The sequence below is a fragment of the Camellia sinensis genome, unplaced genomic scaffold (assembly GCF_055761805.1).
Source record: "Camellia sinensis isolate YWXY unplaced genomic scaffold, ASM5576180v1 Unanchor1, whole genome shotgun sequence".
Lineage (NCBI taxonomy): Eukaryota > Viridiplantae > Streptophyta > Magnoliopsida > Ericales > Theaceae > Camellia > Camellia sinensis.
The window spans coordinates 254,932-282,657 of NW_028128987.1; the positions used below are offsets into that span (position 1 = coordinate 254,932).

At 36.0% G+C, this 27,726-nt stretch overlaps 1 protein-coding gene across 2 annotated transcripts; it reads right to left on the reverse strand.

The window, feature by feature from the left end:
• Positions 1-19,612: 19,612 nt before the first annotated feature.
• LOC114265093 (phosphatidylinositol 3,4,5-trisphosphate 3-phosphatase and protein-tyrosine-phosphatase PTEN1) lies at positions 19,613-22,621 on the reverse strand. Of its 2 annotated transcripts, none has more exons than XM_082910776.1 (4): positions 21,810-22,621; positions 20,712-20,900; positions 19,956-20,192; positions 19,613-19,809 (listed from the first exon to the last, which is right to left on the reverse strand). In XM_082910776.1, the coding sequence occupies exons 1-3, from the start codon at positions 21,822-21,824 to the stop codon at positions 20,136-20,138; spliced, it is 261 nt and encodes an 86-aa protein (XP_082766902.1). In that variant the 5' UTR covers positions 21,825-22,621; the 3' UTR covers positions 19,613-19,809; positions 19,956-20,135. The 2 variants fall into 2 exon arrangements, with proteins under 2 accessions (XP_082766902.1, XP_082766901.1); XM_082910775.1 differs by lacking the exon at positions 21,810-22,621 and adding an exon at positions 21,229-21,444.
• Between the last annotated feature and the right edge of the window lie 5,105 nt (positions 22,622-27,726).

The window sequence follows — 27,726 nt, forward strand, 5'->3', positions numbered from 1 at the left end:
GTCCTGTGGGGCTGGCTATGTTCTCCCTTCTATATACTGGTCCACGTGTCCAGTGGCCACTAACTCTTCCAGATGTTGCCTTAGTGGTGTGCAATTCTCAATTGGTGCCCCTTTTCATCATGGAAGGTGCAGCGTGACCTCTCATCGTAGCCTCTTTGTGCTTCTCCCCACTTGGCTGGCCACCGGATGAAGGGTTCATTACGTATTTCGCTAAGAATCCGGTAGATAGGTTTATTGAACACAGTGTTGATGGCAGTGCGGACTCTTAACTTCCTTTTTTCTAGGTCCTCTCTGTTGGCTCGCCTACCTCGCCCATTTCTTCTTGGTTGCTCCACCGTGTTGACTTTCGCCGTAGTCTTTTTATCTGGTGATGTTGTTGTGCTAGATTTTGCTTTAGCACGGGCACTATCTTCCTCTACTCAGATGTGTTGATGCACCCTCTCCATTAGAGCCTCTATCGTATGGGGCGGCATCATAGTAATTGAGTCCCTCAGTTTGTTTCCGACTGGTAGACCCCTTTTGTATTGTGCGATGACGAGATTTGTAGGGCAATCCCCAATCTGGTTGAAGGTCTCCCAATAGCGACTGTTGTAAGACCTCAATGTCTCCTTTTCGCCGATGCCAATGGAGAGTAACTGATCCATCTCCACTGGTGTTTTGGTATTCGTTCTAAATCTTGTCACAAACGCTTCTGCCAACTGTGCCCATGAGGTTATACTACCCTTCGACAGCCTTTCGAACCAGGTCAGACCTAGGTCACCAAGGCAGGATGGGAACAGGATGCACATTAGAGCTTCGTTTCACCAGTATATTGCCATGACCTGGCGAAAGTGGCTTAAGTGCATGTAGGGGTCTGTCTTCCCTTCATAAATAGTAAATTTGGGCTGATGGATGCTTGAAGGTAATGGTGCGTCCTCTATTGCCGGAACGAACGACGAGCTTTGTAACCTTGCTAATACTTTATCTGCTGGTTCGTAAGCAAGGTGCGTCATTGGCGTCCCTACCTCGACACTCCCGTGTGTCCTAGGGGCCAATCGCTGTAGAGCTAAAACCCTGCGAAGGTCGCGAGCCCTAGTGTCTTCCTTCCAACGGGCTCTCTCCTCCAGCACTGTCCATAAGTCTGCTGACCTAGGTAACTCTGTGTGCCTAAAAGTCGTCTGGTGCGTGTGTGAGGGGTAATAGCTACTTCCCTCTGTATGCAACTTTTCAGTCCTCGTTCTCTCAAACTTGGAGTGACGAGTCCTGGAAGTCCTTGATTGGGTGTCGCCTGTTCTAAGGCTCCTACTTTCTGCTTGTGATGGTGTGGTATGCCTGTCACGATCTTTCGAGTGGCGAGGGGGCGTGTTGCCTTTGCGCCCTTCTCTTGTCGCCACCCCATTTTCTTTTATCTGGCGCTTCATTGTTTCTAGGTCTTGTGCCATCCTCCTTATTAACTCATCTTGCTCCCTCATGCAATCCTCCAGAACTTGAGGATCCAGCCTCCGCCGCTATCTTTTAGGACTTTGAGAGCAACGAGGACTAGTGCCCCATCTCTCCCTTGTGTCCCTTCGGGAGTTTCGTCGTTGGGGTTCTAAATCCGCCATGGGTGGGATAGATGGTAAACCTTCGCGCCTTCCACGCTGCTCCAGGGTTTGCCCATCAATAGCAGATTGCGGCAAATCTTGATTATGCGCCATTGCTTTTAATTAGAGGGGAAAACTCGATCAAAAGGTTTTGTTCTTTGTGAAATTCCCACAGACGACACCAATTGTATGAGCACGGAATAATTCTTCTCGTATAATCCTGTTGATCAAGTTTGCACTCCTCCAAACGTCATCGCTTTGTCACCTGAAAACACAAACGTGAGCTAGTCGGTGGGTGTGTGCCGGAAACCCCTCCAATGCCTAAGTCAGCAACAAGACAATAGAGAATAAGCTATGTGTATTCTAGAGTGAGAATGGGGATATCTGTTCATAGGACCTGCTATGAGCTTTTGTAGATTCCGCGTGGCACAATCCTAGTAGGACTCTTTTTCTCCAATGTAGAGTCCTCTTAGGAATCACACACTCAACGCACTACTAACCAAGTGAGATGGTTTTGCACAATCCTAGTAGGACTCTACTCTCCTAAGCAGAGCCCTCCTAGGAGTCTCAAGCTCAAACGTAGAATGTCTATTCTAACTCTCTACTTTCCGCCAACCAACGAAGATGGTTACCTCCTCTGTTTGGGTTACCACGGCCTAACCGAGCTATATTACCTCGATCTTACACACAAGCAATAATGCGGATAGCATTCGGCCGAGCTATACCAAGCCCGGCATCCTCTCTCATCAATACCTTAGCTAACCACTAATCCCACTTATTTAGGTAGCTCGGTTTAAAGTACCTCTGCCCAGCCTTCATACCACATGGGACCATGCTACGCGAAGCCCATACCTCAATTCAGAATACATAAACTGAGCGAATTGCCACCACTTTGGACGGAGCTCACAGAAGCAAGGTCCAGCTGAGAAGCCCTTTTCACTACGGCCCACAGATCGATCTATTACAATATGACTCGGGTAATAAAATTGGCTTCGAAGCAACCTTCAAATTTCTCTTTGAAATACTGTAGATGATGTGGAGGAATTTAAGCAATATGACTCGAGTAATATGAGAATTTATTTATCTTCATTTTTATTTGTATTATTCATTTTCTAATGTAAGTTTTATAGATCTTCTCTTGTTGACTCTTAATTAAGTACTTTGGAGTCAAGCTCATTTTCAAGTTCAACCTATAATATTGATGCTGATACTATAATTGAACTCTAATCCATTTGCTCATTGGTAATTTTTTCATATACTCAACACATTTTCTTACTATATTGAGATGCAATATATAGACATTTGTTTATCTTTTCATTACTTTATTCTTTTACACTTTTTTTGTCAAAGGAATTCTGAAGATTGAAGATTAAATTTTTTATTTTTTAGTTTGTTTTTGTGTAGGGTTCATCAATCAAATACATGGAATTGAAATTTTTGGAACTTGGATGTGATTCATGATGATGGAGTTTTGAGATATTGTGTTGCAAATGTTTTTATTTTATTTGACAACAAATTTTTTATTTTTATTTTTTTATTGCATTTTGGATGAATGTAATAGTTAATGAAGTTTGTTTGACAACAATTTTATTTTATTATTTTTATTTTATTATTACATTTTGGATGAATGTAATAGTTAATGAAAAATTACTTTTAGGTAAGCTCGGGATTTTGAATGATTTTATTTTAATTTTGTATTATTGGGTAGTTGTAGTAGATGAAGAATGTTGAGAAAGTAGTTGGAGAATGAGATTTATGATTTACCTTAGGATTGTGAATGATTTTACTTTAATTGTATTGTTGGGTAGTAGATTAATTTTGAATGATTTTAGGATTTTGAATGATTTTAGGATTCTAAATGATTTGTTTGAGTTAGAAATTGATTTTGTTATGTTTTTAATTTTATAAGTTTTAATTCATTAATTATTAATGTTGAAGCATTTTAGAAAATTAGAAGCAAATGACCCAAAATAAATATTTACAAAATGGGAAAAAAAACTCAAAAATTAATTTTTAAAGGGAAAATGCAAACTGCAAACCACCCGCAACCGCTCGCACATCTGCAAAACCTCTCCGCACAAACCGCAAATCATGCTGCGAGCGGTTACGGTTTGACTTTTCCCCAAATTGCATAGGTGCAGGTGGGTCAAAACTGGACTGCAAACCACACAAATCCGATTCGCAAGCATCCTTAACGATAAGGGAAAAATTGATACGATTTCAAAAATTTTAAAAGTAAAATTTAAATTATTCAAAGTCTAGGGATGTACTTGAAAATCGTGTAAAAGTATAGAAGTAAAAATAAAATTTGTTCTAAATTGAATAACCAACTTGGAAAATCCGAACCCCATTTTTTTCATTCCATATTAAAAAATAAAAAAAAAATAAAAAAGTATCTAAAAAAAAAGTGACTTACCCAACAGTAATTTTGGCTTTTTCCCTTATTTGAGACCCTTTAAATAATGACGAGGAGGTTGGGCAATGGGTGCCTCTATTTACACACCACATTACATCTCAAGGCACACTATTACTCAAGACATACCTTTAGTAATTTGATAAATAAGAAATTTGCTCAATATACACCACAATCTTTCATCTTTACCCTTACTCACACACCCCACCTACAATTTTCCATGTTTACTCTTACTCACTCACACACCCCACCCACGATCATCAATCTTCAATTTCCTTAAAATTTTTTTATTACATCTTTATTCTTCGACTGCTTAATCCCAGTCACTCAATTGCTTGAGTAAATAACTCATCCCACTCAACTCTATTTAAAGCTATACCCTCCTTGAGACCAAGGCAATCATATCATGTCTCATAGCATCAACAAACATTTTTTTTTGCCTTCCTCTTGAATCTATTTTAGTGCAGGATCCAGTCATCTCATTCACACCAACATAGTTGGATCATATTTCATAAAACCAAACCAACTAAAATCATATTCAGTCAATGCAACTTCTAATTTCCGAAAGACATTCACTTCTTATTCTATCTTTCATTATAACACCCGTGCTATGTGAGTTATATGTTAACATTCCACCACCAATCGAAGGTCCCCGGGGGGGAGGGGAAGGGGATGCTTAAAAATAAGTATTTATTTGCTATCTCAAATCAATATCAATACCTGTTATGCTTTCATTTGTTTTTTATACAATCACATGTAAAACTCACATAAATAAACCCACATATCCAATTACTTGGAATGGGCTTCACGAATCATTTTTTTCTTTATCATCTTTCTTTATGATCGTATTCTCTATCAAATTAATGGTAAGGTTTGCAACTAGGCTTAACACCCTCAATTAACAAGGACCAATTGCCAATGCGTAATGTCACTTGGAAAAATTGAAAATAGGTTGACGGCTGCAGGGTAAAGTTAGGGTTAGGGTTATGGTTAAAGAAGAAGAAGATATTTTGGGAATATTTAAAAATTAATAGTGTGCATTGAGTGAAAAATGAAAAAAATAAAATTGAGTGTGAGTGTGGTGTGCAATGAGTAATTGGTATGTATTACGTAAGATATGTATCATAACCCTTTATTCTTTATGATCATTTTATATTAGGTTAATATTATAATAAAAAATAAATTAATTAATGGTGTGCGTTGAAATGAAAGGTTGGGCAATACTTAATAATTTCCCCTTAAGAGGTCAGGCCGTCATCAGACATGCAAGATTTTCTGAATCATTAAAAACGAAGGCAAAAAAAAAAAAAAAAAAACCAAGAGGGGTGACGCTCCTGCGACTGTGATTCTCCGGTCTGGTAATAAGCGAGTGCTGCTACTGGTAATTTTTTGTTTTCACCCTCCGTTTGGTTGCGTAGAAAACCAAAAGAAAAGAAGCGAACTTTTCAATTATATTATATGATGTGTTTCTGAATAAGCACTGTCTAGAATCAGGGAAATGTGTTTCTGCATCTTCTTATACGTGTTGTGATTGATGCATGCATATATACACACACACACACACATTTATGTTGTGATTGTGCCTTAATTTAAAATACATAACCTCGACAATTAAAACAAATTTTTTTATTCTAATTTTTATTTCTTTGATTGAAATACCGTCACAAATACAATACCGACATGTTAATTTTCAAAAAATGCAGGACACGGCACGTGGGGACACACAAGAAATATATAATTTTATGTATTTATTATATGTTATATATATATGAATATGTCATTTAAAGATAATAAAAAATTGAATATGATACTAATTCCTATAAATTTATATGATTTTTGTTTTATTATTGTATCTTAAGTTGTTTTGTTTAAACTTATAATTAGTTTCACATGTGTCTAATCGATAGGCACATGGGCTTAAGCGATTGACACGTGTGTCCTCCAAGTGTCCAACGAGTGTCCGGGTCTTTAAAAAAATTTAAAAAATAGGACACGTTTTGAAGAGTGTCGAACACGTGTCTTAAGAGTGTCCAAAGAGTGTCAGTGTCTGACACGGACATGACACGGATACGTCACCTTCTTAGTGTACTTGTTATAATTTGATAACCAAGGACGATTACTTTTTGTAGACAAGATGTTATTTTTTTCACTGCAAAGGAAGAAAAGGGAGAGGGATGCAATCAAATGAGTTGTTTTGTTTTGATCTGCTTGATATACTGACAGAGTGAAGTGCACATTGCTTGTGATTTATTTTGACGCGAAACAGAAAAAAAAAAGAAATTATATAAAGAGAACTTTTTTTTGTTTGTTGATATGACTAAGACATTTTTGATGAGCTTTTATTTAATGGTAGGGGCACTTTCTGAGTATAACATAGAGAGCTAGAAAGAGAGTTTTATATAATGAGAGAGTTTTTATTTTTGTTGTAATGTAGAGAGAGAACCAAAGCTGAAGAGAGATTCAAAAAGTAATGTAGAGAGATTCAAAAAGTACAAAAATACCCCTACTACTGCTACTCGTATCCATACAACCAACCCCTTGGCCTCACGATTTTTTTAAACAAAAAAAGTTTAGAAAGGCTTAACTAGAAAATAAAATACATGAATCCCCACAAAATCAACCCACCAAATCACCCAAGCTGCACTTGCAACCCTCTTATCAACAAACTGAAATTTTCTTTTCCAACACCCAAGTTGCTGTACACCTCTAATCAACCCAATTATTTTATTTACCTTTTTTGCTGCCCTCCCAATGCCCACACCACCCAAACTAAAATCTTTTCAACAACCCACACTGCCAAGACCCACGCCTATGCTGCTACAACTCCCAATGCCCACACCACCCACGCCTATGCTGCGGCCCACACCACGCCTATGTTGCTGCAACTCCCAATGCCCACACCACCCACGCCTAAGCTACTGCCCACACCACGTCTATGCTGCTGCAACTCCCAATACCCACACCTATGCTACTAATCTGACCGAGAAAACTCCATAGCCAACACCAAAAAACTCCAACGCCTATGCTGCTGCAACTCCCTTGTTGAACTTGACATTGTAGCTCCAACATTAGCTGCAGTAGACAGATCATCTCTCTGATTAATTACCTCCTTGGAAGAGTAACTCCCACTGCCACCGCTATCTCTTCCGCTAATAGGCTCGCTGATTCCTTCTCTAGTGGTGGTGGCGGTGGATCCAGTACTCCTCTCCGACCATTTACATTGCCTCGGCTGAGTCTGATAGAATATCTTTGAACCACAAGTTCTTCTTCTTTCTCACACCCACTGCAGATCCAAACACTGACTAAACACCAACCCACCGCTGGGACACCTCCATACATTTGGAAGAAGTTCACCCCTCAAACTCTTACTCGAAGAGGAGCGCACGAATGAAAACCTGACAGATCTGGATCGACTTCGACACCCATGTTTCCGCCCAAACAAAGCATCGATACTTTTCCAAAAATTTGAACCAGAGTTCACCCCTTAAGCTCCTACTCGCAAAAGAGTGCTCGAATAAAGATCCTGGATGGCCCCTGATGAAAACAACACACCACTACCTCCAATGAATCAGCTATAACGGGCCCCGAATCACCAAAAAATAAAGTCTACCGTAGCACACAAAACACACCTAGGTGGGAAAATAATGTGGGAATCAAGTTTCTCAAAGGAAAAAACTAACAAACAAACACCGGAAAGAGCTAGGCCAGCTGACCGCCATAGCCAAAGGCGGCGGCCGGCCGGCCCAAATATAGGCCTGGGGAGGAGTTTTTTAGAGAGAGAGAGAGAGAAAATAAGAATGACAAAGATTGGATGTGTGTGTGATCTTAATCTTGTCACTATGCATTTTGTTTTTTTCCTTATCCTTTCAGCGATGAAAAAGAGAACCCTTCATATAATTCTTTGATCGTGTTGTTTAAAATTGCGGGCATTTATGTTAGTGGTTAAGGTGCTACATCATTCTAAATTTTTATTCTCCCTCATGGTACTTCATTTCTGGATATATGCAATGCAGAATTCCTAATATATTACGGTTTATGAGTTGTTAAGATATTTAAATTTATTGTTTTTCTAATTATATATGTTTCAAATAGGTATGTTATTTTAAGCATGAGTTTCATGGGAATATTGATGAAAGTTTATTTTTTCCTTTTTCTCAGTGATTAAATCAATTTTCAAGAATGTATAGGATTCTGAAACAAAAAGTTTCTCCTGGAGCTTTGGGAGTTTCTTCTTTTACGGTACTGCCATGTGGACTTAAACTAGTACATTCTACATAGTTGGTGAACATATTTCATTTTATTTGATCTCTCTCAACCTTTCATATGATTATTTCAGATTTTGGCCAAGTCGCTGAAATGGATTCGAGCTGTGGTACCTAACCTACGAGTTATATGACTAATGTAACCAATAGAAGAGGGGTATTGAATTAATTTGCTTTTATTCTGGCTGTATTTCTCTTTTGTTCTTTAAAGTGTGTACATATTTTTCGTCATTGTCATAATCATATCTTATTCAATGTGTTTTAGTGTTGAGTTGTTGTCCTATCACCTATGCAGATTTGTTGATTAATTTTGCTTCCATGTTTTTTGACTGCTTGGTCCTTGGACAATGGGTTTACATATGAGTAACTATGTCTTTCTATTTTGATGTATAGAAACATCGCAATAGGTGAAGCATTTTTTGGACATAACATGATGTGGATATGGTTGCCAATAAAAAAAGAAAAAGAAAGAATAAGCGCATAATACGGATGTGGTGTGGTGTGCGACATATCTATTGTAAATTAAGTATTTGCAAGGCTTGTTAGACAAAAGAAGAGAGAATCATATTCGTATATTACAAAGCTTTCTACTTTGGCACATGTACCCCTAATGCATGAATATTTTAATATGAGTGGAGAATTCACATTGGATACAATCTCTTTCACATTAAGAAATCTTAACAGGGTACCTAATCATGATAACAAATGAAATTCCATTGTGTTTGGGTGGTTTTAACAAGGGATAGTCAACCCCATGGTTTCTATGTGAAGCTCAATGACTGGAAAGTGGATCATTGTGAGATCTTGAGTAAGATCAACTATAATGCCTATCAAGTGCACTTGCCTCATATGAATACTTCCAATACCTTAAACATTCAACATTGAGTTCCCTATGTAATGGATTAGCTGGTGGTGTTGTTGCTTTTATTGATTGTTTCTAGTAGTTGCTTCTTTGTTTCGTCCCTTACTTGAGGACAAGTTCTTTTAAGAGTGGTGTTCTGATGTAAGTAAAATGTGCAAGGCATATGAGTGGGAGTTAATGTTAGTTGGTAGTAAGAACAGTAAATTTGAATAACAAAAACTACCCTAGATTGTTATACTATTATTACAATATTGATAAAAACTATATAACATAAAGTAGGATTTTAATTGACTGGAGCTACTTACTAGTTTAATTACACTATATACATAGATGCTTAGAAATTTGAGTACTTTGTCCTTTCTTTTTTTATGACGTATATGTTAGCTTCGTTTATCAGTTTGCGGTGGATTTAGTGTGATTAGCTGTGCGATGCGATTGAGCTTGCTTTTAACAATTGTAAATTGAGAATCAACTTTCGCTTCTCTCTTCTCTCTCTATTATTATTATTATCATATATAATATATGTCACCCTAATGTCTTTCTTTTTGAGATAATGGATGAAGAATTGTTGAAAACCAGCTTTCTATTCCCCCCACAAGAGAAGAGAGAGGGAAAGAACCTTGCCCTAATTAGCAAGAAAAGTAGTGTTATGAAGTTCTCTTCCCAAGATCATTTAGAAACATGTGTTTTATATGTCTTTGTTTTTTTGTTTTTTTCTTATATATTTTTTAGAGTCAACAAAGCCTTAGTTACTGAAGGAAATAAATTTAATTTTGATGCCCCAAATACATTCATTTCTCAACTTCTTGATGCCCCTCGTCCACATGCAATTCCTATGTTTTTCTTCTTTTTGTTTTTGATAATTACACATGCAATTCCTATGTTGTAAGTAGGTAATTGAATCATGGCTTGATTTTCAGTTATAACAGCCTTTGGACAAGATGTTGTCACTTGTTACCTTTATGGTTCCACACATAATTGTTAGACTCAAGCTATATGTTATTCTAATCAGTTGCTTTGTTTCTAAAAAAAATTGTTGAGAGATCAAGAATAAAAGGTAGTATACGTGTTGGAGGAGGATATTATAAGGGCTATTACGGGTTTTTATGAGCAGCATTATGTATAGTCTGGTAGTTGGAGACCAACATGTGATCTACAAACAACTAAAATAATGAAAATAATTATTAGGGTTTAGGGTTGTTACTATAAGAGTTTTAATATTCGTTTATATGTAAGGGTAATTTAGCGTTTGTTTCGTTATAGTTTCCTAATTAGGATTTAGCTTTTGTTAGATATACTAGTGTTTGTAATCTTATTAGATTAGTGCAAAATATTGTTTCTCTTCTTTCCGGTGTATCCCCCTAGAAAAATTATACGGTCAGGTTCCTAATTACTAATTGTTATACATCTTTCTTGGTGACTCCCTCATCTCTTGGTGTAGTAAGAAATAGTTTGTTGTGGCCCAGTCCACTACCAAGGCCAAATATCATGCTGTGGCGCATACAATTGTTGAGATAGTCTGGCTTCATTAACTTCGTTTTGATTTAGGTGTTCTCACTACTTCTTCTCTATGAAGCATGGGTGCTAGTACAAATATGGGTACAGGTACGATACAGGTACGCCGATATGTTAAAATCTAAAAAAAGTAAGGTACGGATACGGGTACGGGTACGGTACATCAAATTTATTTTTATTTTTTTTTTAAATTTAAAGCTAAACATCCCACCTACAAATCAAAGTTCAAAACAATAGTAATAAAGAGAAATTATAAAACCCAAAATAAATTAATATTCAACAATACAAATACAATACTACACAATAATAAGTGGAAGAGGGCAAAGTTACTCAATAACCAAATAAAGAGTTGGTGGTTCCAAATTACATAAATTTTTTGAAGATGATTAAGGAGAAATAAGGCTATAGACTTGCATCAAATTCCAACTTCTGGGAAAAAATAAAATAAACTGTTGTGGAGTACCCATAGAGTACCCACCCCACACCCATAGAGTACCTACCGCGTACCTATGGTGCACCCGGTTCGCATGTAGCCATATCGGTATGCGTACCCGCAAGCGGTAAGTATCCGATACTTGTACGACAACATTTTTGGAGTACCTGTGCTTCATAGCTTCTCCTACTCCCCTCTACTGTGACTACATGAGTGCCATTTAGATAGCATACAATTCAGTTTTCCTTGAGCACTGAGTGGACGAAGTATGTTGATTGTTACTTTGTTCGTGAACACTTTCGGTTGGGAATGATTGCTCTTCCTTTTGTTCCCTCTACCTTGCAGCTTGCTGACTTTTTCTCCAAAACTCACATTTCTGCTCGCTTTTGGTTCTTATTGGACAAACTCTCGAGGCTCTCGGGGCTCTCATCACGAGTTTGATTGAAGGTGTGTGTGTGAGAGAGTTGTAATATTAGTTTATATATGAGTGTAATTTAGCGTTTGTTTCGTTATAGTTTCCTAACTAGGATTTGGCTTTTTGTATATATACTAGTGCTTGTAATCTTATTAGATTAATGCAAAATATTATTCCTCTTTTCTAGTAGTTGCATCTACATACAAACAACTAAAACAATGAAAATAATTATTTTGGGACAAAAATAATAAAAAAATGTGACATCGTGGCATGACTGATATGTATCCCAACGTGTCCAAGGTGTCTCACACGTGTCGGATATGGCTACAAAAACTAAGTTGACATATCCGTACTTCATAGGTGATGAGTCATACTAGAATAATGTTCTCGTTCTTAGTCTTATTACACTTTTTTTACCACGATTTTTCTAGTAGTTTTAGTTACATCTACATACAAACAACTAAATAATGAAAATAATTGTTTTGGGACAAAAATAATAATAATAAAAAAATGTGACATCGTGGCATGATTGATACGTATCCCATTGTGTCCAAGGTATCTCACATGTGTCGGATATGGGTACAAAAACTAAGTTGACATGTCTGTACTTCATAGGTGATGAGTCATACTACAATGTTATCATTCTTAGTCTTATTACACCTTTTTTACCACGATTTTGCATAATAAGATCGTTTTTTTTACTTGTTGAATTGTGTTATTCTTGCAGGCTTAATTCTTGTGTCGATATCTTTTGAGCAGGCATTGGCTTTTCAAAGAGAACTCACACCCTTATGGGGCATCGGTGATAATTTTCTTTTAGGTAATATTGCATTGGTCTATGTCTTCTTTGCTACTTGTTAAGAGGGTGTGTACAGTATCTTTGTTTTGTGACCAATGCTGTCAAATTTTTACAGGTGCTCCAGCTAGATCGAATATGAGAAGGTCAATTATACATCTTTTGTACTTGTGACATTGCATTTGCTATGCTAATGCTAGTTTTTTTTCCCCTTTCTTCTTCTTCTTCTTCTTCTTCTTCTTCTTTTGATAAGTAATTCACTATGCAAGTTTCTGAAAAATGTTTTCTTTGCAGGGGAGAGGCTTTGAACTATAAATTTAGTAGACAATTTTCTTTGTCCCATGGTGTGTTACTTATTTATTATTATTATTATTATTTTTTGTTTGGCTATTTTTACTTTGGAGAAATACTAATTATTATTTTCTGAAATTTTAAACTTACCGGTGGAAGAAAATTTCCTACTTAAGAATGGCTTGGAAATTGGAAACAAGCATGATCTTCCTTCCCCACCCGCAGTAGAGCTTACTTCATCCGAAGGAGAGGTGAAATCCTTATTTTCTTGCATTTCTTAATGCATCGTTTTTAACTAATTCTTTCTAGTTTGGGTATAAAAATCAAATTATTCTAGTTGAATTTATGCAGGATTAGAATATCATTTTTGTTGTGTTCTTAGCTAGATTGGAAGGTTCCTGTTTTCTTATGTTTATTTGATTGGCAAGAGTCTAAATAAGTAGCGTAGTATCTATTTCTAGGCTCAAATTGGAATAAGATTGAGGTTGGTATTGGAACAAAAGATATCATTAGACTCTTTTCAGTAAGAAATTTATTTTAATGGCTTGTGGGTGGGTTTGTTACGATTTAGTTGTCAGTAGTTTTTATTGCTCATTTCTAATTTTTGTACAAAACATATTTGCTTTGATGTGATGAAGAAAGCTTTGGTTTTTCCCTAACTTACTTGATCTAAAGATGAAATCTTTGGGGATGGTTTTTTTCTTTGTATCGCTTATGTACGTGATGCAGTCCGTGAATGGCTTAATGAATCTAATTCAAAGGAGAAACTTCAGAAATTGGATTGATTTTAAGTTGGAACCATGTTTTGATCCCTTAGTGCTAGTTTGGCAATTGCTTTTTTCTTTTTTAAGATAAAGATGTTACTAAAAAAGTTGAGGCCTTTGACAAATGCTCAAAAAGTTGCCTTTTGGTATTGAGAAAGTTCAGGTAGGGTTTGAATTTTTTTTTCCCTTTGATAAACTTTTTTTTATTTTTTTTGGACTTGAAGGACTTGGAATATAAATTTTTTTACCACCTTATATTTTTTTACTACTGACAAAGTTTTTGAGAAGTAAGCAATGGTGGTCAGATCTGGTGCAGATGTTGAGTACATGGTTATGACTTCAGATGTTAATGAAAGACTTGGATTCATGAAGCTATATTATGATAATAAAGTGACCATTAATATAGCTTGCAACTTCAACCAAACAGAATCAAGAACATTGAGATTGACAAACAATTTATCAAGGAAAACTTGAATAAGGGTGTGATTTGTATGCCCTTTGTAACATCATACGATCAATTGGCTGTACAGTTTTCAATTCCATTGTTTTTACGTTGCGCATCAGAGATGTGTATTCACCAATTTAAGGGGGAGTGTTACTATTATGAGGGTACTTTTCTATTTTGCACATTATTGAATAAAAATACATGCTATAAGGGAGAGAACCCTAATTTTGGTCTTTTCCATTCAGCTATACAATAGATTTGTCTTCTCTTCTCTCATTTTTATTGTTCTTTCATTTCTTTTTCTACCTATTATATCTCTTGTATACTCCAAAGAGAAATGATTGCTTTTGTAGAATTACCTGAAGGTAAGAAGTTGGTTGGATGTAGGTGGGTTGTCATTGTGAAACATAAAGTAGATGGTTCTATTGAGGGATATAACTTATGAGGCTAGATTGGTGGCCAAAGGATTTATTGAGACCTATAGAATTGATTATCAAGAGACCTTACCACTAGCAAAGATGAATGCCATCGGAGTCGTTCTTTTCTTGGCCTCTTCAGTAGCTTGATGTAAAAAATGCTTTTCTTTACAGTGACTTGGAAGATGAAATATATATGGATATTTTACTTAAATTTCCTCTTCCCAATGGTAGTGGAAAGGTTTGTAGGATAAAGAAGTCATTATATGATTTGAAATAGATATTGAGAGCCTTGTTTGATAGATTTGCGAAAGCTACACAAAGATTTGAGTATCACCAATGTTGAGTTGATGACATTCTTTCTCAAACATTCCTCACATGAGAAGATAACTATGCAGATAGTGTATGTTGATGATATTGTATTGATTGGGAATTATGTAGAGGAGATGAACAATTTGAAAAATTCCTTGTCCAAGGAATACAAAAGAAAATATTTTGGGGATTTGAAGTACTCCTTGGGTATTGAAGTTGCTTGATCCAGATATGGTATTTTCATCTTGTAACACATGTGCTTGATCCTCTGAAGGAGACTAGGATGTTGGGATGTAAACTTGTGGACACTCCCATTGAACACAATCATAAACTAGCTAATAGTGAAAGTAACACTTAGGTTGACAGGGGTTGTTGTTGTTAAGTTACCAATTTTTTCAAAAGCTTAAGCGGTTATGAAATGGGCCAAGCAATGTATATTAACTTATCTAACACCCTTCCTCACGTGCAATCCCGTCTTGCATGTGGAGAGACAAACATAGAGCAAACAGATGAGAAGCAAACAACCAAATAGAGAGATGAAACCAAACGGGGACATGATATCAAATCCTAATGTTGAGACTTGAACCCAATACCATGTTAAGTTAAAATGCTTAAGCTGTTAGGACCTGGGTCCAACAATGTATATCAAGCTATCTAATAGTTATTAGTGACTTGTGGGTAGACTTAGTTGCCTTTCACCTGCCTTGATTTAGCATATGCAAGTAGAATGGTTAGCCAGTTTATGTGCTCATCTCATGGGGTTCATTTAGAGGTTGTGTACAGGACATTGTGGTATTTGAAGTCAACACGTGGTAGAGAAATATTGTTTCCCAAACATAATGACCTGCAGATAGAAGTCAGTGCTGATGCAAATGTGGTGTAATTTGTTACATACTTGAAATCTACTTTTCGACAGCACCTTGGGTAGGGGTAACTTGTGATATAGCGTAACAAGAAGCAATCTGTGGTTGTCAGGTTAGGTGTGGAAGCAGATTTTGGAGTTATGGCTCATTAAAAGTCGCTTTTGAAGGAACTAAGTTTGATTAGGAAAGTTCTCTGAAGCTGTTATCAATATTGCTTATCAACTTAACATAATCAAAATGTGGAAGTAAAAATAAAGGCTCTTCTAATTATATAAAGACAAGAACACAAATTTAGAAGCTAAGAAAATTTGGCAATTACTAATATTCTAGACCAACTATGACTATGACTGTCGATTCCTTTTCAATCATATTAGGAAACTTTGATGACTTCTAATTCTGCTCTCAATATCAAAATAGGAAACTTATCTTTTTTACCATTAAGATTATTGTAGACATAATAAAACTGGTATATATATTACCTATTTAATAAATAGACCCAAAATAAAACCCATGGGCAACCCTACAACCTATGTCCAATAATTAGTGAAATTATTATAATACTCTTAGTACTTAAACCATAATAAATACAAATAAAGTCTCAAAATTATTCCAAAACTTTCCATTACCATCATCAGGATACTTTAAGGTGGAAGGTCACTGGGTTTGTTGCTGGAAATGGTGAGAGGTGTGCTTTTGGAGTCATCTTTGCCATTCCACATACAGGGAAGGACATGATACTTTAAGGTGGAAGGTCATGTCGTGAAATCTTTTTATTAAGCTTTGGTGAGTCATAGAGGATTTCTTTCCATGGAAAGATATTTGAGCCTCCAAGGAGGCAACGAAGGTTGAAAAATTCTTAACATCGACAGTTTGATTAATAGGTCACAAATTCATGTTAATTGGTGTTCTTGTGTAAGCGAGATAGTGAATCATCCAACCACTTTCTTGTGTAACCAATTTGAAGGGAAGGAAGAGCATTTCTAATATTATTAGAATTTTGTCCTTTTTGTATGATTGGTTCTCAGGCAGTGTTGCACCATCCTTGAACAATTTTTTTTTGAACTTTGTAATGGCTTTTGAGTGTATAGAAATTTTAGGTTTTTTTTTTTGGAATTAAATATAGTGTAGAAGAGTGGCACTGTCACCCAGTTGATGCCTCTTCTTTTACATGTTCACTACAAGAATTAACACTTTTGGCAACAAAAAAATTGGTTGCTAAAAGTCAATTTTTGGTCAACAAAAGTTATCCACGACCAAATTTTTTGGTCGCTACTTTAGTCGCCAATTGAGGGTCGGCAAAAGTAATTCGCGACCAAAATTTTGGTTGGTCGGCAAAAGTTGGATTTGCCGACTAAATTTTTGGTTGCTAAATATTTAATTACCGCGACTAATTTATTTTGTCGCTAAAACACTTTGGTCGCGAAAAGTGATATTTTCCCGACCAAATTTCTTAGTCGCCAATTGTCACATTTCGCGACCAAAAAGTTTGCTCACCAATTATCACATTTCGCGACCAAAAAATTTGGTCGCCATTTGTTACTTTTCGTGACCAAAACTTTTGGTCGGCAAAAGTGAGATTCCACGACCAAGAGCTATAGCGATCCCGGTTTCCCCTTTCCTTTAACTGTTGTATCCGGACTTAGGTTCCGCGGAGTTGGTTGTCGTGTATATCTTGTTTACATCCTTTACTCCTTGCATTCGAGTCTTGGGTTGTGTTGGGCGAGTTTGTTACAGGTTGGTTGGACTTAGAAACCAAGGGTAGTTGCCCAGATTTTGGCCTTCACGCTCGAGCGGGGATTTTGACGCTCGAGCGGGCCCTTCATTGTCGTCTGTCCGCTCGAGCGGGGTTTTCGACGCTCGAGCGTAGTTTTCCATCTTCCAGTATCTCCTTTGCAGTGTTGTGCGCTCGAGCGGGAGTTTTGACGCTCGAGCGGGTTGTTGTTTGTGACGCTCGAGCGGAGACCTGGTTCTGTAAAATTTCTGGGAGTGTGTATCCATCGCTCGAGCGGGATTGTTGACGCTCGAGCGGGAGTCTGTGAGTGACGCTCGAGCGGGGGTTTGGACGCTCGAGCTGGGAGACTTTTATATAAAGCCGAGATCCGACCTTTTTGTTCACTTTTCAACATCCTTTCTCTCTCCTACTTTTCCAAAAAGCTATTTTGAGAGTTCCTCTCACTAAAACCCTAACTTCTCTCTTAGGATTGATCTAGTAGGAGTTGTTTTCTCACCTTGGGCCTTTACAAAAGTTGTGTTGATCGTCGAGGGTTATCTTCTAATCTGAAAATTTCGGGATTTGGAGCATTTCCGTTTCTTCACCTTCTTCGTTGGGTCCCATCAATCGAGGTAGGGATAACCTACTCCATCTTATGAGCTTTGTCTTTAAATTTTAGCATTTTGATATGTTGGGGGTTGTTGGGTAATTTTGGGAATGTTTGGGCCTTTGTGTAATTTTACAAAAGTTGGGGTTTTAAATATATAAACCTATATGCATGTTAGGCATAGAGAAATGAGATTAATGTTGGGACATTGATGGAAATGGAACCTTGGGGTCGTTTTGTGAATTATGGTAATTTGCCCTAATTGGTTTAATTAATTAATGCATATAATTAATTGAAGAAAACGAGGAATTGAATTGAGAATGTTGAAATTGGGAATGTATGAGATTAAGGAGTGTAGACGAATCTTTTATTGCTCATCTAGTTGAAATGTTGATATATTATCCATTTGTGCATTTATTTCCCTGCTTAGAAATAATTGCTTTGGGGCTACCGGTGGAGGGTAGTGTTGATTGTTGTAGACAATGCATGATGATTAGGCAAACTAAAACTAATCAATCGGATGTGTCATAGAGTATGACGGTTGATAGAATACATTAACGTTATGTATTGAGTGATTGTGTATATGACCAATGTGTTTATATGCATTATGTGTAGACGGTTGGTAGAATACATTAACTTTATGTATTGATCGATTGTGTATTTGATTCTGTGTTTATATGCATTGCTTTGTATAGAGGAGGAGATGGAGGATGTACTCCGCGGTTTAAGGGAAGATGGGGGATGTACCTCTAAACCGGATAGGATTGGGAGGAGATGGGGGATGAACTTCGTAGATACAGCTCATATGCTTGTCTAGAGAAGTGAAGATACAGCTCATATGCTTATCTTTGTGAAGTGTAGATATAGCTCATATGCTTGTCTAGTGAAGTGTGGATACAGCTTATATGCTTATCTGTTGATGTGTAACATGCTTATCTGTTGTGGTATTGATATAGCTCATATGCTTATCTGTTGTAGTAGTGATATAGTTCATATGCTTATCTATTGAAAAGTTTGTTTGACTGATATAGCACTAAAATGTATATCATCGTCGTTTGTGAAGTATGGAAGTAGTTTATGTGTTATTGATACAACACCAAAATGTGTATCCATCGTGAATTTTGAAAATGTTCTAATGATGAACTATAATCTCATCAAAATGTTTTGGCCAGAGTACTGAGCCCTGTTTCAAATCCAAAGTTGAACGAGAAATGAAAAGTGAATTGTAACGTAGACTTGGTTGCCATGGAATTGAAATAAGATGTAAATGGAAGTGTAAGTGTCGACCATCTATCAGTTGCTAATCTTTTAATCATTGTTCATAGTTGGTTTAGTATATCTCTGCTGGGCTGTGGCTCACCCTTTATGGGAACATCATTTTCAGGTACAGGTAGCATGCCACCTCTGAGGACATAGCTTGGGGGGGCTAAGGGCAAACATACTTTTGTTGCCTTATTTTCCTTTGATGTATTACATGTAAATTCAAGCCAAGGGCTTAATGTGTAACCGAGTCAATACTCTCTTTTGTAACCAAGTGTTAACTTGGAAAGCTGTAAGCCTGTAGGGCATTTACTTTGTTGTTAACGTGTAATACTTTTGTAATGAGGTACTCTAATAATTTGAGGAAATGTGGATCTTTTGTATATAAATGTATGTTTATATTGATGGGTTTAATCTTATTATTTTGAGGGCATGACAAGAGCTGTTTTGGTCGGCAATAGATGTATTGTTTGCGACCAAAACTCTTGGTCGGCAATTGTCATTTTTTGCGAAAAAAAATTATTTATTTGTCGTGACTAATAAATTGGTCGCCAAAGCAGGAAAACAATACACCTGTAATTCTAATAATTCATTCAATCCATAATAAACCTATAATTTTAAAGCATCATTCAAATTAACTGAATCATTAACATTCGACACAATACATAATTCATTAACATTCGACACAATATTACTATTCTAAGTTTTCATTCACAAGTCACATCCATCTCGCATAACAATTTGAAACAATACATAATTCAGATTTACAGCATTAGGAAAATTGCTTAATCCACTAAGTTGCCTTGATAGCCAATCAAAAAGATCCTTGCGGCCTTTCGTGCCAAGCTTCGCATCCATCAAAGCAGTAGTGATGTAAGGCACCTAATAAAGAAATAGAATTGGAAAATTTATCAGAGAAGCATGATAAATATATAAAATTAATTAAAAAATAACCAAAATAGAGAAATTGGAACCCAATAGTCGAGGCAATGCTCTTTACGTATGTGAATGTATTATAAATTTCTCACCTTTATTGGTTTTTCAAAACAATAGTCGAGGCAGGTTTTCTGGTACAGTACAGAACTCTCTGTGTCCATTTGGACTACCAGATGAGGTTCTACTAGTTTTGATCAATTCCCCTCTCCACCTTGATCAACAAAAAAGAGATAATACCGGGAGCTGTTTGGTCTCACACAACCTTTTTTAACTTATTTGCAGCAACTCTTAAAGACTTCCACGGGTGGACAATACCGCTGACCAGGAACCTGTTTAAAATGAATGTGAGGAAACTCCAATCAAATTACATAAACCAAAGCAGATAATCAAGCTTAAATTCAAAAATATTATGATTGACTCATGAACACTATTAAATGATCTCAGGTATCACACGTCAATTCAAGCTATCCCACTTGAAATTAACAAGAAAATGGCAAGAGCACAAAAGTTGTGCCACTTTCAGTATAATGCATTCTCCAAGTCAATTTTTACAATATAGAAAACCATCAATAAAGAGCTGAAAACCCAAGCCATGGTTAACTCTCAATAAAAAATTAGAAAATCTAGAGAATCAAGATTTTTTTTTATAAGCATTACCAGTAGCATTTTAACATATATACATACATATATAAACAACAAACCCAAGGAACATGGTGAAGTCTTTATGTTGACCATCTTCATTGAGTTATTTTTGGGATTTCCAGCATCCTATATTTTGGGATTTCTAGCTAGATGCACTTCTAATTTAGTATATCATTTACTATCTCAAAAGTGTGGAATGCACTTACCTCTTGTAACTCTAAGACCACAAAGAAGACAGAGCCAGTGTTAACCGTGTCATAAAGTCGAATTCGAACCAATTCTCTGCTACATGGTTCAGGCGAGTTCACAGATGAAGGGCCATGATCAACTCCCCTAGGAATAGAAAGTGTATTCTCCCAGTACCCTACATAACGCCGTTGGCTTGGTATTGAGACCTGTCCAATACATGCAGATCAATGAACTTCTAAATAAAATACTCATAACTACCGAAAGTCAAGACTGGCTAATGAATCCAATACCATCCTTTAACATGTTCAGTTTATTAACATATAGATAGTTCAATACTAAGTAGCCCTAACCAACCCAAGGTTTCTTGGTTTGATTCTGCTAGTTGCCCACCCAAACCAAACCGACCCATACACGTCCCTGTTCCTTTGTGAACCAATTTGGAAACTAAAAATGTGCAAACTGCTAAATTGCATTTCGTTGTCATTTACTTCACAAAGTCCTACATGATAGCCTTTTATACATAATATGACTTACTCCTTCATTATTGGTAGTCTGTTTATGTGCATACACTTGAAGAGCCTCCTCTGCTGACATGCCACTATAAATAAGGTAAGCAGATACCATCAAGCCTGTCCGACCTTTGCTAGCCTGCAAAATTTAAAATATGATACAAATGAATAAGAGGCATGTTAAAATCAATCTTCTATAAGGGCAAATCAATCCTCTACAAGGGCGAAACAGAACATGATTGAGCATAGTGAAATACGTTTTTACACAGTGGGAATATGTCCACTAAAAACACTCGTGGGCAATGATTATTGCCTATGAATGCCAAAGATACATGTTTTAAGGTTGTTCTACGGCAGCCAAAGTCTGATGCTGAGTGGCTATCAGCACCAGTGTTGCATAAGAAATCTTATACATGGAAAATTTATGTTCTAAATTTGTTATGCGAGAAACCCAACAACCATTAAATGTAACGACTAATTTAAGAAACCCTACCCTTACCCCTTAGAAAAAGAAATATCACAAAAACAGTAAGAAAAAAAGCATACCTGTGATGTGTAGGGAAATGGAAAAAATAAATAAAATAAACAATTTGAGCAGTAGAAAACCTTTAAGAGAACCATGATCGTTCAGCCTCTGTAATTGATGTTGGAGAATAGTAGAATCAAGACAGGAACGAACAGTTTTCTATATGTTCCATTAACAAGCAATAGGGGAACAGCTGCAGCTCTCCGTGCAACTGAAAATGCCATCGCCAAAGCAGGATCCTCTGAAAGTGTTAACCTACAAAGTTTACATCATTGATCTATAAAACAAGTTCCAAGGGAAACTTCCCTTCTAACTAATCAGCAAGGATCAACATTCCAACCCAGTGTCATGTCAGTATGCATGGAAACATTAATGTTTCAAAAAGACTATAGAAAGAAACGAAAAAAGGAACTTGGAAATAGATGGAAACATTCGGAAACCGTGACTAAAATCTATCCATACATATAAAAGCCCAATAATTGATTGATTGAAGATATTTAAGTCATGGGGATCAGCCTCTCTATTAAGAAAAAAATAGTAATAAAGTGGAGGGAAAAAAATAGTAAAAAATTTCAGATCGCTTTGGATCACTAAATTTACTGTTTTAGAGCATAAGTGTACCAAGTTTCGGAACGTGCATTCCGAAAAGGTAATTCGCTAGGGTTTTAGCATTTTCTAATAACACTAACTTGAGAAAAAAAGAAGAAGAAAAAGAAGAAGAAAGGTTAGGAATACCACCATCTTCACCACATGCTGCTCAAGCTTCTTTATCCGATCCTGCAAGGAGTATACAACAGTCTCAGACTCTGATTTAGCCTTGCAACTTTCAGATGCATCATTTGGTTGTGCTACATCTCTTGAAGGTTCTGGTGCAAGAATACAGTCTTCATTGGCCAAATTAGTTGCATCGCAAGTTGCCTTGCCTCGCTGATTTCTTTCTCTACAAAATTGTAGCAAACCATATGAAATATAAAAATATTCATACCTGGGTGCTTAAAATGAATGTAGTAGCTTCATCAAAAATAAAAAAAATAAAAAAAAAGAAAGTAGCAGGATAAGTTTACCTGCTTGGTGATTTTTGTTTTTTGTGGTTTGGAAGTGAATACCCTTTATAAGACCCATTCATTACCACTGATGGAACCGAGTCTGTGGAACATGTCGATGAACTATCATCCACTACAGACGAACTATTTGTTTGTCTAATTCCATTTTGTCCAGTTGAAAGCCCACTTACTACACTACTACTGGCCTCTGTGGGGGGATGAACTTCTAATGTGTCCGTATCTCTGTCTTCTGAATCAGACTGCATTTCAGGAAGACAATCTACTGAATCAGACACATCAGAATTTTCAAGCACGAGTTCTGCATCCTCGATCGTGAAATCTTTTCTTTCATCAGCAAGGCTTTCTTCTTGGAGTATGTCTTGGATTGCAACACCTGACTTGTCATCCCTTCCTTTATCCTTCACCTTGCGATTATTTCATTTTTGCTTGCCTTGAATTGTAGAATAAATCAAAGATGTAGTGCAGCTGAATTCAAATGAAAGAAAGATTTACAAAATCTCTCCCTCCAACAAAATAGAAGTTTCATGCGTAAGCAGCATACCAAGGATTAGTTAGTGTTAATTAAAGAGACAAGCCCAACCATACAACCAACAAAAAAATAAAGGCATAAAAAACCACAATGCAAGAAGACGATAATTTTAAATACCAATAACAAATTGGACTCCTAATGGCCTGCAACTTGACATTTATCAGGAATATCAGCAGCTCTTGAATGAGGTGATATGACTCCCAAAAAACTCCAAAAATATTTCGAAATGCATCATTTTTCAGGCCCCTTTTATCATAATTTTTTTTCTAATTTTAATAAACTGAATAATCAATAATACAGGATCCTGCCCATTTTCTAGGCTAATCAAGATAGGAAAGAAACTTGAGCATCCGAGCCCCGAAACATCAAGGTTGGGAGAACACGCAGGTACCACTTGGCCTATAAGGCCAATGGTGAGAATATTTTTTGTTGTAAATGTGAGGCAAAACCAACCATATATAAATTTCCCATTTCTCCTAATTCTGCTCTTATTTTTGTGATGTAATATTTGACATACATGCTTATTCAATGTTACAGAACAATTTTTATAAAAAGAAAAAGGACGACACTTACCACCTTATAAATATACCATATGATACCAAGCATACATGCACCAAAGACTAGAAAATTGTCAACCATCAACTACGTAACATCACAAGCCACGATAAACTAGAAATTGTCAACCATAGACCATATATTTTTTCTATTCTCTTTTTATTTCATATATTTTTACCATTTTGCCATTGGTCCATTAGCTTTCCATCATGGTAATTGTAGGTTTCTCAAACCTTAGGGGTTTTTTGCCCAATTGCCAAACCACAGACGAGGTAGGTGAAAGTCTCCTCTTTTTCTATCTGACTCACATAAAAATTCAACAAGTACTAGACAGAGAGATGAACTACACAGCCTCAGCCATTACTTATTAGGCATTACCCCAGGATTAAACAACACAAAAACTCTAAAAGACAATAAAAGATCAACAAATAAAAAACCCTACCACAAGGGGATCAAAAGAAAATTTGAGCTGTAACTATAAAACCTTCTAGCTCTACTGATTCTTCTATTCCATCTAATAAATCCATTTAATAAAAAACTACAATTAAAGCTAACCATGCAAATTACTCAACATTCTTTCTCACCCCAAAAAAATAAAATAAAAAATACATAAATAGACAATTTTATCCTTTCGTGGTTTGATTCACAACCTATAACAGTCTAATCCCAAATTCATATATCCTTTCATGCCATCTGTATATACTCAAATCAGTTAAAAACTCTAAAAAAACCAAACTCAACTGAAACTACTTAAATAGCTAAACAACTTACCACAAGTGCCTTCGCTGAAACACCTTCTGTCAAAATCAAGGTACATTTATCAGAGCTCTTCCCTCTGGCATCATTAGCATCGTCTAGTTTGGTATTCCCAGTTATCCTCTGTCTCTTTGTCCCATCAGTTTTCTTAAGATCCTTGCTCTACTTAAAATTTGCCCATGACAAGTGACTTTCCACTATTCCAGACTTGGACACTGCAGGAGAATTGACCACAGAAGCATCAAAATTACGCTCACAAAAGGAGTAAACAGCTTTTCTTTTTTAAAATTTATAATAATAATAATAATAAAGATTTCAAAATAATAGAACAAACCTTTCTTCAGGAACTCCTGTGAAATTTCACATTTTGACCCAAAACTGCTTTGGCGAATTGTCAAAGTCTCTTTGGTTTAAGAATCAAAAGCAGGGTTGTCAATAAGAGCATTGACAAAAACCCATAGATGGTTCTTCATTGCGTGGGCTTTGAGATTAGCAGTCATATTCTTTTTATTAACAATACTCATTACATAGTTTGTAATCTGGTTGGTAACATAATCAACACGAGTCCCACCCTTAATTATCTTTCTACTTATGACCAAATCAACATTTCTGCTTATGACCATAGCAAATATTTTGTATAAGCGGACAATCCATCATACATGTTACCACTGCATCACTCTGCAGAATGCAGAATGCATGAAAGACAAATCAACATGTTCTTAATTTAGTAACCATTTAACATGAGGCTAGCTTGAGTTAGGCTTTTGCAGATCATATTAGAAGAGTTCATGAGGAAGTGAGGAAATCAATCACTATTAGTATTGAATCCTATGCAACAACCAATCAACATCTGCCATCAGTAGGTCGAGGAAAGCTACGGGCACCCCAAGGTGAAGGCAACCAAGGCCAAAGCCAAAGGAAAGACAATGAGAAAAGGGTATCAATAGCTATTATTATGTTTTGAAGGATATTTTATGATATCCACACACAAAGGGTCAGAATCTGTCCAAGTTTAGTAAAAAGGGAATTTCTCCCTTGATGTTATGTTAGAAATGGCACACCTTATTTCAAAATAAAGATAACACATGAGATGATTTTGCTCATCTATTTTAAAGTTGATCTTGCTTCTAATGTCCATTATCAAACCAAAAACTATCTTAAATATTTTGTTAAGTAAACATATTTTCAAGAAAATTTTAATAAATGTTTTCTAGAATGGTGCATCAAAATTGGCTATCATGTCATTTATTTTCCACTGTTTCACACAATAAAAATAATTCCAAATTGTGTTACTTTATTTTTTATGCAATCCCAACCACCAAATAGATTTCATTGTCATCACCAAAGAAACATAAATTCTGATAGAGGGATGGAGTGTGAATTTGCAAAAATTTGACACAGAAGATTTATACTTTTGTTTAAAAAGAAACATGCATGAAAAATATTCATGTAGTTCAATCATATTCTCTCTTTTTTGCTGTAATAATGGTTACCTCATCCTCACATAAACACATGTGAAAATTAAAGGGAACCTTGGAAGCTTGAGGAGTTGTTAAACAGATGGAGAAACCATAAATATTCATAAGAGTTCAAATCCAATGAAGGAAAGACAAGGTAAAACCACCTAAAATTTCATTAAAAAAACAAATTGAATTATCTTCTATCTACTTATCTTCCTAACATGTTTTGAGGTTGGTTGGAATCCTCCTCTTTCTAGTTCTTTGCTAACTTGTTCTTTTCAAGGCCCAATACATACACATATACAACTATAATTATAGAACTGGTTCAGTTAGCAATTTAGATAAACTAAATACAAACAAATAATCTTCTTTATATGGACCAGTCAGCTGGAGTTGAGCTTGAACACAACTGGACAAACTTCAGAGTTCCAAAACAGGACCTAGAATAGGAATATCAATGTAAAATGTAAAGTTAACACACATTCATAGTGCAACGAACAATCACTAATTCATGTGGAAGGTTGAGAATCACTAATTCATGTAAAGTTAACACACATGAAAGGTTCGATCAATTCAATATGAAAACTAGTTTTTCATGAAAGGTTGACAATATGAAGACTAATTCATGTGAAAGGTTGACAATATTTCATGAAAGGTTGACAATATGAATTGATCCATAGTCTTCAATTGATCCATAGTTTTCTTTCAGACATCCAGTCTTCAACATTGAATTAGTCTTCAATTTTTTTCCCCTTTTTTAAGACATAGAGATATTGAAAATAGAAGAAGAAAGCATCTCTGATCTAATGTTTCCTCTCGAATTATAGTAATGGTTTAAAAATTAACAAGAAATACTAACCAACCAGCCCTCTTGGAGTGCCAGCTGCTTTGCAGTTTCTACAGCTTCGTCACTGGATATCTGAAAGAATTAGCATACCATGATAAATAACACACGGTAAACAGAAAAACATGGCAACCTATTGCAAGTATGACAAATATAGAAAAGAATTTGAACAAGATTGTGGGATATTCATACATAGACAAGCAAATTCATATTCTTGAAAAAACTCGTTCAATATCAATTCGTTAAAAACTCGTTCAATATTAGCTCTTCATATAAACAAGTCAAGCTAAGTTTAAACAAATTATTAATCGCCTCAATAAACTTATACCATAGTGTTAAATTGCTAGGTGTAGACACTTCATATTCAAATGGTAGCCATAGTGTTAAATTGATGCCAATTTGGCATGCTATAGCTTCATTGGACAAATCATGATTATATTACATGAAAAGTCATGTCGTAACCTTTAAAAAAAGTGGTGGCCAAGGCATCGTAATGATCAACTACTTTGCCACCAAGTTACGCTATGTAGACAACACCACCAAAAAAACACCTTCAGATTATAGGAAACATTGGCAATTCTACCCATGAGGTGGACACAAAAATGATTGATGTCTGTAATAACTGCGCAACAAAAAAGCTAGACACAAAAATCTTGACTAATAATTAGTAGGTAAACACTTCCATCATAATTCACTGCATTCACAGAACCTTGTTGTTTAATAAGTAAGAAATTAGCGCTCTTTATCATACATGTTCATACCTTATGTTGGGGACATCTCACATGATCA